The following is a 15,321-nucleotide window of genomic DNA, read 5'->3' as shown; positions in this document are numbered from 1 at the left end:
ATACATGTACAATGAAAAGAAAGTTTTCCTAGGATACAATTTGAAAAGTACTATCCTAAGCAGGAGTATTAGCAAAAGTTCTGTGAAGTTCAAGTCTGAGAGGTTATACTGTGTCACACTGATGCTATAATTTTCATTTCTCATACTGGATCCCTACATTACACCTTAAATAGATTTTAAAAAATGGACTAGACCAAGGATAAACAACCTAAACCCAGAACTAGCTGACTGCGTAGCTTTGTAAATAAAGCTTTATTGGAACACTGCCACACTCCTTCATTTATTAGTACATATTACCTGTGGCTACTTTCACAGGACAGCATAGTTGAGCAGTCACAAGAGAGACTATACGGTCTACAAAGCCAAAAATATTTATTATCTGTCCATTCACAGGGGGTTGTCTGGCCCCTGGTCGAACCAATATTTCTTTCTGTCTGAGACCTTTAAACATGACTGAAGAGCATCCAGCTTCTCAACTGCTGTCCTAACCATAACTGCTCTGAAAGTCTGATGTTTGCTCATCAGAAATTCTTATTTTCTCAAAATTTTGAGACTCTGATATTAATATTTAAAAAAATCCTCAAAGCCTGTCTTCCTTTTTGCAAAATTTTAAACTTTCATTATTGTGTCCCACGCTGGTGGCACAGTGGATAAAAATCCACCTGCCAACACAGGAGACATGGATTCCATCCCTGGTCCAGGATTAAGCCCACAAGCCACCATTACTGAAACCCATGAGCTCTAGCGCCTGTGAGTCACAACTACTGAGACCACATGCTGCAGCTGCTGAAACCCACATGCATGGGGCCTGTGCTCCGCAACAAGAGAAGCTACAGCAAGGACAAGCCCTTGCACTGCAACCGGAAAAAGCCTGCACACAGCAACGAAGAACCAGTGCGACCGAAAATAAATAAATATAACTAAGAAATTCCATTAGTGCCTTTGTTTGTACAAATTTATAAAATGTGGTCCGCATCAAAGGTAGAAAATTGTTCTAACTGGAAGTGCAGAAACCGCAGAGGGCTGTGCACATGGCGTCGCTCTAATCACGCTGCCTCCACTGTGTGCCGTTTTCCCAAGAGCCCAGTCAGTCTGGTACCAAATACCTGTCTTTATGTCAGACCTACAGACCCAGGAAATCACCCATGAAGTACACAGCATATCTGTGCATTCTTTATGTTTATATTATGTGTGAAAGTTGTAGACTTTGTAGACTTTAACAGTCATTCCCTATGAAACTCAGTCTTAACACACTGTATGAAGCTAAGTGCCAGAACTGCAGTCAGTAGGAAGAATTTCCATGAAATCCTGGAAGGATGCTCCCTGAGCTGCCCTTTCTTCCACCGTCCTAAAAGTAGGCTCAGCAACATTTCCTTTCGATGAGTGTGCTGCCAGAGTACCTTTCTCGGTAAAAATTTACTTTTTCCATCATATACTTTTCCTGCTTAAAAACAACATTCTTGCTTAAAAACAGTGTCCTCTCCCAAATGGGTAAAAAATTCTACTTATAAAGCAATTTCCCCCACAACTCTGCCATACTCTGTCCATGTTACTGTTTAAGATTTACCTTTTTTTGTAAAACATACCCTAATTTACATAGATCTCCAATAACACCACTTCTGCAACAACTTCAATCTGTGAAAGGTAAAATTGTAATTTGTAAGATGTCTCAAGAGTTGCTGTTTATCCTGCTACATATTTAAAATTCTACTTGCCACCACATCCCTTCCTCTCAACCTGACAACACATGGCAATTCAGATAAGCAAAATCGTTACTTTTGCAAAGCAATAAAGTCTGTACAAGGGATATAGTTATAAACAAACTGTAGTCCTTGATGCCAGAATTAATGTGTAATAGGCATGAGATGAATAAATATGGTAAAAGAATAGTGATACTTGAGAAATAAAAACAAAAATTCCTAGGAGTAGAAAAAGAAGGGAGGGTCTAAGCAATTTTCATACAAGGAGAAAGGGATGTGAGCGAAGGTTTTCCAATTGGGAAGGACTGTAACTGACAAATGGAAGGAAGGATGCTCCACACCCACCGGATGCAGTCATCCTGGCAAGAAGCAGTTGTTATACTGGATCCCAGGCTTCTGGGGACCCATCAATTACTTTGTGGTCACAGATCAGATTCATTCACTTCTCTGCCTCAAACTTTCCAACTTTGAACAGTTTTGACAGACCAAATTCAGTGTTCATCTCTATTGTCACTGAGACGTGCAGTGAAGGGCAAATGGGACTACTTCTGTCTTTGGTTCAATAGGGCATCATCCTGGTACAACTTTGTGGAGAAAAGTGTCAAGCCTCCTGTTAGACCTGGCACTGAAAGCCTCCCATCGTATAAGCAGCATCACATGGTTGGCTAAGTTTTAACCTAACTAACCATCTGGGTTGAGGTCTGTTTGAAAATAGCAACTTTTCCTTAACTCAATCTAACAACTCCTTATTGAGAAATTGTAATAGGCCTGGCCTTCTGGGGCAATCAATCCCTGAACTAATGGCTCTCAGAGCCCAGGACGGGGAGATATGTACAGAAAATTCAACTGTGGTCCATGATGGTAAATGCAATCAACAAGACTGACCACGGTACACAGTCACTGCCTTAGAAATCAATGCACTCCACGTTCATGACGTGGATGGTTAGGAAGCAGAAGGCCATGTCCTCGCCAAGGCCAAGGACGTGGAAGAGATCAATACAGAATCACTGAAGTGTTGCTCCTGTTGTGCTCGAAACCATCCAGTCTCAGAGCCAAACTTGAAATCAGTGAGTCCAGAACTAGCACAAGCCTCAGACAGCCGAGGTACACTCGGCAGACCCTTCTGAGCAACCTCCTGCCTGATGCAGGGATTGGCTCTGTTGGGTCGTCAACTCATTAGCAACAAATGTATCAACCTAGACCTGAAATAAACCAACATATATTTAATGACTGAATTAGCAGAAATCTCTGTCAAGAGAATTTCTGCTCCTTCTATCTCCCAACAGAGCTTCACATGTAGCATAGTACCTACTTCCTTACATACAAACCTTCCTCCTTGTCTCTGAGTCCAGTTTTTCTTATTCTGATTCAACACTGCTTTTATCCTTCTTTATTTTGAAACCACACAGTCATATGATCTTTCTATTTATACCAAGTAAACATAATTCACTTAAACTTGAATCCAATATGGTTTATTAATTTGATTATGCAACATTTCAAACATCCCTGCCAAAACAGATATACATGTACCAACAATCTAGATCTATTTTAACAAGGTAAATATTTTGCCATGTGTGCATCATCTCTTTCTCTAAAATAGACAAATTGGTGCATATATAACCAACAAATGCCTCCAACCCAACGCTCATGCTTCCAATATTTCTGTCTTTTTTCTACCCTACACCCTTGGGCTCACCTTTGTTGCTCTCTTAGAATGCTGTGCGATTGTTGTGAATCTTTCAATTCAATATTAATTAATCTCATTAATTAGTCTACTTGGTGTTCTAGGTTGGAAATTATCCAAAGAAGAACAAAGTTTCAGATGATTTGCTCTATTTTATATTCATTTAAGGACCTACTGCTACTTAGTTTTTCAAGGCAAAAGAAATCTATTAAATGGAATTATTTAAACTAGAACTTATGTTTATTTCAAATCATTTCTTTTCTTATCTTTCTCAAATATATTTGCCAGTCATTTCTTAGAAGAATGCCTTTTTTCACGCAAAGGGCCTGCATAGGAAGAAAAATCCACTTTATCCACTTAAAAATCTAAGTTCATTGCCTTACAAATAGCAACTTCCATCTTAAATCCATAGAGTGTAACTTTTGAACTAGAGTTCTGATGAGTTTTTAATATGAAGAATAAACCCCTAACAAATGCAGAGTGTAGAGTCAGGGTATATTATAGTTTTCCAAGGTAGAACTAACTTTAACCACTTGTTATTTATTGATAACAATGAAAAAAATACCTGGGCTTCACCCCATGAGGTTGGTGACTATCAGGGATAAAGAGAATGGCCTGTAGCCAAACATCACTGAAGCGAGGTTCCTGAAGTCTTGTTACAGAAAGCATCACCTGCCCAGGCTAACTCATGGGTGGGATGAGCTACATCCTCAAGCAGGGAGCACAGTCCCCTCTGATTCGGAAAGCTAGAGGTTAGGTTAAGGTGCGGAGCAGTTTTCCCCACAGATGGGACTTGGGTCATTCCAGTCTGTCCTTCTCACAGTCTAAACTGCACTGGAATCACCCGCTCATCTTATTAAAATGCAGATTCTATTCAATATATTTGGGTGGGGGCTGAAAGTCCATATTTCTATCAAGATCTTTCAAGTGATGCTGCTGGTCCATTGGCCACCTGCTGATTAGCAGGACCCATAGCAATCTAGGTCCTGTCTTTCGTAGAGAAAATGGGAAAGAGAGGAGTAGAAAGATAAGATGTGTGAGAAGAGGAAACCAGAGAAATAGAAAAGAAAGCAAAAGGTCATGGGGAGAGAGTGAAAGAGAGACAAAAAAAAAAAACAAAAACAGGAAATGTGATAGTATGGCCCTCCCAACATCTCTCCCTCCTAAGTGCCCTCATCAGGGTGGACATGAAGTCCTTATATGGCCCCACCTACCAACCCAGGGGTTTCGGTGCTTGGTACAGGGTAGTCAGAGAGCTGTCCTGATCAGACCAGCTTTTTCTCTGGCCACAAGCCATGAGATATGAGATGACCCTCAGCCAGAGCCACAGAAGTCAGCCTGTTTCCTCAGATTTCTGAGCCAGTACAGGAAAAACGAATATCAGAAGCCAGTTCACAGAAGGTACAAGGCCGGGCTGATTCCTAGTTACAACCATGCCAGAGACCCAGCTAAATCTTCTCCTTCTCAGTGTCGCTGGACTCGCAAGTACCTAGACTGCTTTGAGTTGATTCTCTAGAGTTTGTAGCAATACAGAAAGGAGGGAGAATATAGGAGGAAATGGAGAGAGAAGAGAGAAATGAGGAGAAAAATATTTAATGATAGATGAAAAAATAAAGAACAGAAGGATAGAAGAAAAGAGGGAGAAACAGATGATGAGAGTGAAGCCAAAGTAAGACAGAAGAAAAAAACACCCTCTAGGAGGAAAGGTGCCCATGGCTGAGCAGGGACCCAGTGGTAATGGGCCAGATGAGCCTTGACAAAGGACACCATTGCAGAGCAAGCTATTGGCCATGGTCGCCTGACAGGAGAGGGTGCATCAGTCTGGCTTTTATAGAGTCAGCCCACTGTTCCCACCAAATGGAACTGAGAGGGAGAAGAGACAAAGTCAGGGCAGGCTAGTAGCCTGAGAAAGATAACTGGTCAAAGTCTGTGACAGAGCCCCAGGAAGACCTAACAGATGTTCAGGTAGGCAGGGATGGAGCTGGAGCCCTGACATCCACTTGGAATATGTCAGAGCTTTAGACTGCCCACCCACGGACCTCTCCTGCCCACCAGGCATGCTCACAGACCACAACCCCAGAGCAGGAGAGTGGATGGAGCCCACACCTCTCCCCAGCCTAGTCCAGAGGCCCCCATGGAACTCAGAGCTCACATTGTCCTATAGATATGAATCCTGATACACAAGGACTGCCTCAAAATTCTTGTCTGAATCCAAGAATCACAGTAGATTGATATGTGTTAGTTGATTTATTCTCAGGGAAAAGTAGAAAATAAACATTACTGGGAATTCCCTGGTGGTCCAGTGGTTAAGAATCTGCCTGCCAATGCAGGGGACAAGGGTTTGATCCCTTGTCTGGGAAGATCCCACAGGCCAGGGAGCAGCTAAGTTCACGTGTGCCACAACTACTGAGCCTGTGAGTTAGAGCTTGCAAGCCACAACTACTGAGCCCATGTGCCACCACTTACAAAAGCCATGCTTTGCAAGGAAGAGTAGCCCCTGATCATAGCAACCAGAGAAAGCCCATGCAGCGATGAAGACACAGTGCAGCCAAAAATTAATAAATAAAATAATCAAAAAATAAATAAAATAAGTTAATTATAAAAAATAAAATAAACGTTCCTGAACTTTGCCAGTGATCACTGATCTGTTGTATTGTTCACTTCAGTGCTGTTCCATGACCCTCAGCATCCAAAGATTCTGGCCATTTTCTGATTTAGTTGGACTGAACTTACAAACATCTTGTAAGTCCTATGAATGTTCAGTATCAAGCCTTGTCAAGCCACCTGGTTTCCCAATGGGCTGTAATCCATGCTTGTTCACATCTTATAGGAAATGAACCCCTTTTCCTCACCTTTTTTTTTTCAGTGATATCTCTTCCACTGCATTTCAAATGAAGACATTTACTCTGCACATCAAAAGAGTGTGTGTGTCCTGAGAAGTAGGGCACCACTTGGCAAAAGATGGCAATAATTTTACCTTCATTTAAGACACAGTCCTATATTTGATTTAAATAAAATCCTTTTAGAGTGTATTTTACAGTTCTGAGTACTGTGATTTATTTGGTTATTTTCAAACAGAAATCTAATTTAGCCATGGAAGCAGTCACTCATCAATAAATGTTAATGTGAAACATATCACCAGGTGAAAGGGACTTGACCTGCAGCTGCAAGAGCAGGCCACACAGAAAGCATAAGGGAGGCAGGAGACCTCTAGGAGCAAAGACCAGCCCTCAGCTAACAGCCTCCAGGGCTGCAGTTCTACACCCACAAGGAAGTAAGTGAGCATGTACACAGAAGAGTCAGCAGGGAAATTCTGACTGCTACCATCTGAAAGGCCTGCTTGCAAGGCTGGCCCATTCCCAGGACCCATGATAAGGGTGGCTCACTGTGCCTAATGTTTTTAAAGTAACTGAAAGTATAATTCATAATTATCAAGTAGTAAGACTTACTGCTGTCAATGCCAATTGTGTACAATGGGCCTGGAGTAAGAGGTGAATTCACTTAACCCATGATAATGAATGCTGAAGATGCAAGGATGAGCCCCTTTCCTAAAGGAATTAAAAATGCTAAGAGAGGAGAAACACCTACACTAGACCTTCAAGTACCAAGGGCTACAAGCTGGGACAAAGGGCTACAGAGAAGCACAGAGCAGAGAGCTCAAGAAAGGCAACCTGCCAGAAGATAGAGTCCACTCACTCAATAATTCAGCAAATATTGTCCAACTTTCTATTCAGACCCAGGCACCATGAAGTGCTGGGGGCACAGGCAGGGTAGGCCAGGTCTCTATTTATACAAGTTCAGGAGTGGGAGGCAGGCTACTTCACCAGTCTTTTCTGTGTGATATGATGCATAGGTCTGAGAGATCCTTCTGTCCTCACCACCATTCTTGACCCTACTTCACAAGGCACTTGATCATTAAACAGACTGACAGAAGGTGATGCTTAGATGAGGTTCCCCTAGAACCAGATTCAATGAAAAATAAGAATTTTCACACTTTCTCAATCAAATGGAGTTGAAGGTGGGAAAAACATAAACCTTAATTCATACAACTAAGAATAAGTAGGCACCCTGAAGGCTCAGACAGTAAAGAATCTGCCTGCAACGCAGGAGATGAGGGTTTGATCCCTGGGTCAGGAAGATCCTCTGGAGAAAGGAATGGCTACCCACCCCAGTATTCTGGCCTGGGAAATCCCACGGACAGAGGAGCCTGGCAGGCTACAGTCCATGGGCTTGCACATGACTGAGAGAATAAGCACAACCATTAGTTACCTAATTTTGAAAAATAATATGCAATTTTGAATAAAGTTTCTCTTTATAAGTAGGTGCTTCATTTAACTTTAACTTATTCTTTAAAAAAAGAAAAACTTTTTATTTCAAATTGGAGTATAGCCAATTAGCAATGTTGTGATAGTTTCAGGCGGACAGCAAAGGGACTCAGCCATAGATATACACATATCCTTTCTCCCCTAAACTGCCCTCCCATCCAGGCTGCCACATAATATTGAGCAAAGTTCCCTGTGCTATACAGTTAAACCTGCTTACTCTTAAATAATACCTTAGACCACCTGACCTGCCTCTTGAGAAATCTGTAAGTAGGTCAGGAAGCAACAGTTAGAACTGGACATGGAACAAGAGACTGGTTCCAAATAGGAAAAGGTGCACGTCAAGGCTGTATACTGTCACCCTGCTTATTTAACTTCTATGCAGAGTACATCATGAGAAACACTGGGCTGGATGAAGCACAAGCTGGAATCAAGATTGCCGGGAGAAATATCAATAACCTCAGATATGCACATGATACCACCCTTATGGCAGAAAGTGAAGAAGAACTATAGAGCCTCTTGATGAAAGTGAAAGAGGAGAGTGAAAAAGTTGGCTTAATGTTCAACATTCAGAAAACTAAGATCATGGCATCCAGTCCCATTACTTCATGGGAAATAGATTGGGAAACAGTGGAAACAGTGACAGACTTCATTTTGGGGGGCTCCAAAATCACTACAAATGGTGACTGCAGCCATGAAATTAAAAGACGCTTACTTACCGCTTGGAAAAGTTATGGCCAACCTAGACTGCATATTAAAAAGGAGAGACATTACTTTGTCAACAAAGGTCTGTCTAGTCAAGGCTATGGTTTTTTCAGCAGTCATGTATAGATGTGAGAGTTGGACTATAAAGAAAGCTGAGTGCCGAAGAATTGATGCTTTTGAACTGTGGTTTGGAGAAGACTCCTGAGAGTCCCTTGGACTGCAAGGAGATCCAACCAGTCCATCCTAAAGGAGATCAATCCTGGGTGATCATTGAAAAGACTGATATTGAAGCTGAAACTCCAATATTTTGGCCACCTGATGAGAAGAACTGACTCACTTGTAAAGACCCTGATGCTGGGAAAGATTGAAGGTGTGAGGATAAGGGGATGACAGAGGATGAGATGGTTGGATGCCATCACCAACTCAATGGACATGAGTTTGAGTAAACTCCAGAAGTTGGTGATGGACAGGGAGACCTGGCCCGCGGCAGTCAATGGGGTTGCAAAGAGCTGGACACGACTGAGTGACTGAACTGAACTGACTCTGGTTTGGACTTGGTGCTCTTAGAATTAGCACAACACCAAAATCACTGCAGATGGTGACTGCAGCCATGAAATTAAAAGACGCTTACTCCTTGGAAGGAAAGTTATGACCAACCTAGACAGCATATTCAAAAGAAGAGACATTACTTTGCCAACAAAGGTCCATCTAGTCAAGGCTATGGTTTTTCCTGTGGTCATGTATGGATGTGAAAGTTGGACTATGAAGAAAGCTGAGCGCTGAAGAATTGATGCTTTTGAACTGTGGTGTTGGAGAAGACTCTTGAGAGTCCCTTGGGCTGCAAGGAGATCCAACCAGTCCATTCTAAAGGAGATCAGTCCTGGGTATTCTTTGGAAGGACTGATACTAAAGCTGAAACTCCAGTACTTTGGCCACCTCATGTGAAGAGTTGACTCATTGGAAAAGACTGATGCCGGGAGGGACTGGGGGCAGGAAGAGAAGGGGACGACAGAGGATGAGATGGCTAGATGGCATCACCGACTCGATGGATGTGAGTTTGAGTGAACTCCGGGAGTTGGTGATGGACAGCGAGGTCTGGCATGCTGCAATTCATGGGGTCGCAAAGAGTCAGACACGACTGAGTGACTGAACTGAACTGAACTGAAAAACTGCTTCCAATCATATACATGGCAACTGCTTGTTTGGAAACTTTGTCAGGCAGCCCTAAAAACACTCACAAATTCCTTCTCATTTTATTCTTTTAATTAGTGTTAGATAATTAACTAGTTCTTCTTGATTCAATTTACATCAACATTTACTGACAAACTTAATAAGCGCTTCAGAGACAAAAAAGTTAAGTAGACCACAATCTATTAGGTCTCAACATAACATTAGTGTCTAAGGAAACTCAAACGAGGGCAATTTGTTACCCAACACATATTATCATTTTGTTGCCTATTAACCTTATTGATAATAGGTTTTTAGCTGACATTTTTCCTCTTACTATGACAATTCAGAAAAAAAAAAAAAAAAAATGAAGTTACACAACATCCTTAGACTAAGTTAAATGGAAGACACACTGTATATTTTTTATTGTGGTAAAATATATATAACGTAACATTTAGCCCTTTAGACATTTTTAAATGCACAATTCTAGACATTAACATTCACACTGCTGTGCAACCATGACCACCACCCATTTCCAGAACTTTTCATCTTCTCAAACTGAAACCCTGTCCCCATTAAACACTAACAGTTCATTCCTTGCTCTTCCGAATTCCTAAATTACATTTTTAATAAAAAGGAAAAAAGTAATTTTGTCTCCATTTGACAAATCTTCAGGCCACACCACCCCCCCACCCCGCCCATTGGTTGCCCCATCACCCAATTGCAAAACCTGGGCGGATCTTTACAACACTCTTCTTTGGAAGCTTTTCACTTGGAGCAAACTGTGATTTAAAGATATGAAACCCTAACTATATAGTCGATTACGTATATTTTAAAATTCCAAAAGTTAAGCAAACAAAACTTAATTCTTCTAAAAGGAGCATGAGCATGTGATCAGAATAGAAACTACATCACTGATGTAAATTAAAGTAGTTATGATTCAAAGAATCCTAACCATATACTGTCCATAAATTACAAGGAGCCACATGGTGCTCAGGTTCCTGTTGGAGCAGGAATTCAACATATGCCTCAAGAAGTCCTCCACATTAAAAAGCAGAGACATTACTTTGTCAACAAAGGTCTGTCTAGTCAAGGCTATGGTTTTTTCAGTAGTCATGTATGGATGTGAGAGTTGGACTATAAAGAAAGCTGAGTGCCGAAGAATTGATGCTTTTGAACTGTGGTTTGGAGAAGACTCCTGAGAGTCCCTTGGACTGCAAGGAGATCCAACCAGTCCATCCTAAAGGAGATGGACTGTCCATTACATCAATTTTTAAATGTTCTGAGTCTTTTAGAAATTTCAATTTATCAGAGGACACAGAAAAACATGAATATGCTTTAATTAAAAAATGCTCAGGCAATACAAACTACCGTGCCTGATATTAAACAAAAATAAATTGAGCTGCATGTGATTTATTTAAACCTTAGACTACACACTGTTTAAAGAAATAATGGGAAGACATTTCCCCTACATTGTTTTACTTTTTACTTATTTCATAAATTATACATAGACAGTGTATTCTAAAATGTCACCTGTGCCTTACATTCAGTGGGAATATTTTTGAGTAATTTAGGAGGCTCTGTTTCTGTACTTGACCTGACAGATGGGCAGCAAAATGTTGTAACTGGCATAGTGCATACTCTGACAGACTGCTTTTCAATAGATGCACATACCCAGATGCTTTCCTCTCGTCGATATTGCTTCCAGTTCCTCCCGCCATCACTGAACATCAGGAGGTAGCTGGTCACCCAGTCGGAGCTCCCATATCCTCCCTGGGTGGCCACAGCTGTGACCTCCATTCTCTCTCCAAGGTCAATCTGCAGCCACTGGTATTTATTTGACACAAGAGGAGACCAGCCACCAGCTCCTTTTTGTGGGGAATAGAAAAAAGAAAAATGATAAAGATGGAGAAATCTTTGAAATTTTTATTAACCTGGAAGAATAGTATCATAAATGAAATTTATAAATATCATACTTTCACATTCTTCCTTATATAATGCCTCACAATTGCACACACTTATACAAACAAAAAGTAAAAACACAAGTTATGTGTAAATGAATGAAGCTTATATTAACTGGATCGTCTGTAACCCCTGATTCTTTGTAGTTTGGGGGTCCCACTAAGTGAAAGTGCTTAATATAACAGGTGGACAACAGGCCATCACATCAGCGCTTGGAACTAGTGTCTTTATTGGCTTTAATGCATGACTTGCCCTCTGTTGGCCATAAGGAAAATATGCAGACCATAGCAGAACTAGAAAATCTTAGTTTGGGATTCCTAACATGAGGAACTACAGTGTTGAGTACTGGGATAACAAAGATGGTTATGGCATAGCCCTGCACTCAAGGTGCTCACAGACTCATAATAGAATAACTTGAGAACAATTTAAAGAATAACTTGAAAGGCAACATGGGAGTGGTGAAGATGAAATTAATTTCTGTGCAGGGGAGCGAGGGTTCTGAACAGGCAGGAGGGAGGATGAATGAGAACCCAGAGGAGGCTAATAATAAGGAGTTTCTCACATATTGATGACAATAGGTGCAGAGTAGAAATCACTGGGCTTTGTTTTTGCCAGTGCCAGTAAGAAACCAAAGAATTACAGATTTCTGAGAATGTATTATTGGTATATTTTGTTCTTCCATTTATTAGAAACATGAGTTTTGAATTTGGATTTAGATATCATATTATATAATATGTTTTGTTCATTTAAATTATTATGCAATATAAAATTGGGAAATAGATTTGAAATGAATTCTAGAACTGATATTTTGCTAATTATCCATGTCTAGAAAACAGTGTCATGTAAACAACCCCTAACATGAAAAAAGTAGCTTTAAAAGTTTTTTCCCATTATTCTTACACCTAATTTGAGACTCTCATAATAAAGCCTGATACTGTAGGCAACATTTATTATCTTCTTATTAAGGGCAATTATTAACATCCACACCCTGTTTACTAAAACTGTTAGGACTCAGTGCACTTCAGGAGATGTGTGACATGGTTACAGGATAGCTCAAAGGGAAATGGAAGTGGGGTACTTACAACAGTGTGTGGAGCTGTCACCAGCAAATCACCAGCAAGTGGGCACATCTATCACTTCACTACGTCCTCTGTTAATTGCACTGCATGTATAACCCTTAGTTAAGTCTGAAGCTTACAAATTCTTTCTGTGACTTCCTCTTTGTTCCAATATTATAAAGTTTCTTCTCACTGTTTCACAAGCACAATATCTTTTCTTTTGATCCAGAATCTTAAATATGCCACATTTTTGGTTGTTCTGTAATACATTTTTAAACTTTCTATTTTGAAATAATTTCAGATTTACAAAAGAGTTGCAAAGATGGGTAGGGAATTCCTGTCTACTTTTTAACCTAATGTCTCCTAATGTTAATTTCTGACATCACCATGGCACTTTGATGAAAACTAAGCTATTAACACTGGTACAAGGTTAAAGAAATGATCAACTTTATTTTGATGTCTCCGGTTTTTCTACTAACTCACTTTTCTGTTCCAGGATCCTGTGTTGCATTTAGTCGCTGTGTGTCCTTAGTGTTCTACAACCTGTGAAAGTTTCTCAATCTTTCTTTGTCTTTAATCACAGGACTGATCATCACCCAACACCTTCCTGCTACTTTTATTCATTTGTGCAAAGGTCCCAACTAATATCTGATGAATGAGAAGTCCCTCTGAGTTCTAGCTGAGGGCTAACTAATAGTCCCAAGTAATATTACTCGGCAATTGCCTGTAATTTTGTAACCAAAATAAGTCAAATATTAGGTGTTGGCATTTAGTTGTCATTTTAACTTAGAGGTTCTACTTACAAATTTTTTTATGAATCCTTTTAAATCTCTGAGAAACTATTAAATGTCCTGTATTCTGACTTATATTAGTTAGTATCAAAGGATGTACTGATGATACACTTCTTTAAAAAACTTGACAATCTTTCTGTGTCATTTTTAATCTCTTTTGAAGTCAGGAAATAACATTAACATGTTATGAGTACCACATGTACAGAAGCACAACAGACTAAAAAGTATCAGCATGTTTCCAGCATGTTGCCTCTCTCACAGATACATCTACATTTCTGTCAACCAGTCTTCAACATCTGCAGGTAATCGACCTTGAACACTTCATATCCCTTACCTGTGGTGAAGAGGTATGCAAATTAAGCTATTTGATTAAGTAGGTACTCTGCTAAAGTAATGAAACTGCAGAATACCCTGTGCCATGGGGCAATTCATTTCAGTTAGGTAACACAGCCACAGGGTAATCCCCAGATACCTGCTGGCTGATGATGTGAGTTACTGTGCTTTTGCTCATTCACATAGTCCACTGAGGTGACTGCCTCTTTTTCTAATGACTGGAAAAAATAGGAAATACACAAATATAACCTGAACACTGTTAGGGAGCACTGAGCAGTTTTACTGACCAGTGGAGCTGAACCACTGTTCTGCAATAAACAAGATAAACAAGAGAAAATGAAGTAGCCAAAACTTCTCACAAGCATGGGATGTGCTAAGGACCTTCCCAGATGCTCCAAGTGTTACTTGACACACACCCTGCTAGTAAGACAGGTGTTATAGTCTCTGCTTTGCAAAGAAGAAACAACCATTTTAGGTTCTGATGAGGGTGTTTTATTAAAGCTTAGCTCCCTTTTCATTCTCTACCCCTTCTAAGAACGTATCTCTGTGATTTGTCCATTGTTCAGTATTGTTTGTTTATTGATAGCCAGACTGTATTTAATATTTCTATACTGGCAGACATGGACCACCCAGGTGGTTCAGTGGTGAAGAATCCACCTGCCAATGCAGGAGGCGCAGGTTCAATCCCTGGGTCTGGAAGATCCTCTGGAGAAGGAAATGGAAACCCACTCCAGTATTCTTGCCTGGGAAATCCCACGGACAGAAAAGCCTGGCAGGCTATAGCCCATGGGGTCCCAAAGAGTTGAACAAGACTCAGGGACTAAAACAGCAAACAATTGGCAGATATATTGGAAGGTTTGTCTCCACTTATTCCAGTGTGACTGCTTCCCCCACCTTTGGTCGGATCAGACACAGGCAGTGACTTGTGTCTTTGGGGGAGAGGAAAGGTTAAACAGGAAACTCTCAGCTGGGGCCTTAATTATCCTGGTCACTGACCACCAAGACAATGACCCCTGCTCCTGATGACCACGGGGCATGAACTTTCATAAAGATTGTCAGCTTTGTGCCGAGAGGGAAATTACCCAGAGCTGAAAAGAAAAATAATTTCATGCCTTCCTAAACTTTCAACAAGATTCAGAGCAGAGAGATACCCAAGGGACCAATGTCAAATGGGTTAATTTGAAGTGAAGAGACCCACCCATCTCCAGGGCATCTATATGTCAAGTAAGTAAATGGCTAAATTGAAACTGTCACCAAGGAAAGTTTCCCTTCAAGATCTCCATTACATTGTCTCAAATGGATCTTATCAAGCCCTGTGTGTTTTTTTCCTCACTTAAATGCATCGTAATTCACAGAAGAGGCTTCCCTGGTGACTCAGATGGACCTGGGCTTGATTTCTGGGTCATGAAGATTCCCTGGAGAAGGGAATGACTATCCACTTCACTGTTCTTGCCTGGAGAATCCCATGGATACAGGAGCCTGGTGGGTTATGGTTTTTCCAGTAGTCACGTATGGATGTGAGAACTGGACCATAAAGAAGGCTGAGTGCCGAAGAATTGATGCCACTGAATTGTGGTGCTGGAAAAGATTCTTGAGAGT

At 40.8% G+C, this 15,321-nt stretch overlaps 1 protein-coding gene across 2 annotated transcripts in view; it reads right to left on the bottom strand.

The window, feature by feature from the left end:
• Positions 1 to 15,321, bottom strand: part of LOC113897259 (contactin-associated protein-like 3) — a 238,670-nt gene that overhangs the window by 167,320 nt on the left and 56,029 nt on the right. For both annotated transcript variants that reach the window (XM_027549777.1, XM_027549776.1), the window contains exon 3: positions 11,253 to 11,446. In XM_027549777.1, the coding sequence (XP_027405578.1) occupies positions 11,253 to 11,446 (194 nt within the window). The remainder of the gene's footprint in view (positions 1 to 11,252; positions 11,447 to 15,321) is intronic.

This window comes from Bos indicus x Bos taurus, chromosome 8 (genome assembly GCF_003369695.1).
Source record: "Bos indicus x Bos taurus breed Angus x Brahman F1 hybrid chromosome 8, Bos_hybrid_MaternalHap_v2.0, whole genome shotgun sequence".
NCBI classification, from domain to species: domain Eukaryota; kingdom Metazoa; phylum Chordata; class Mammalia; order Artiodactyla; family Bovidae; genus Bos; species Bos indicus x Bos taurus.
The sequence above is the reverse complement of the archived record's forward strand: the minus strand, read 5'-3'. Positions and strand labels throughout refer to the sequence as shown.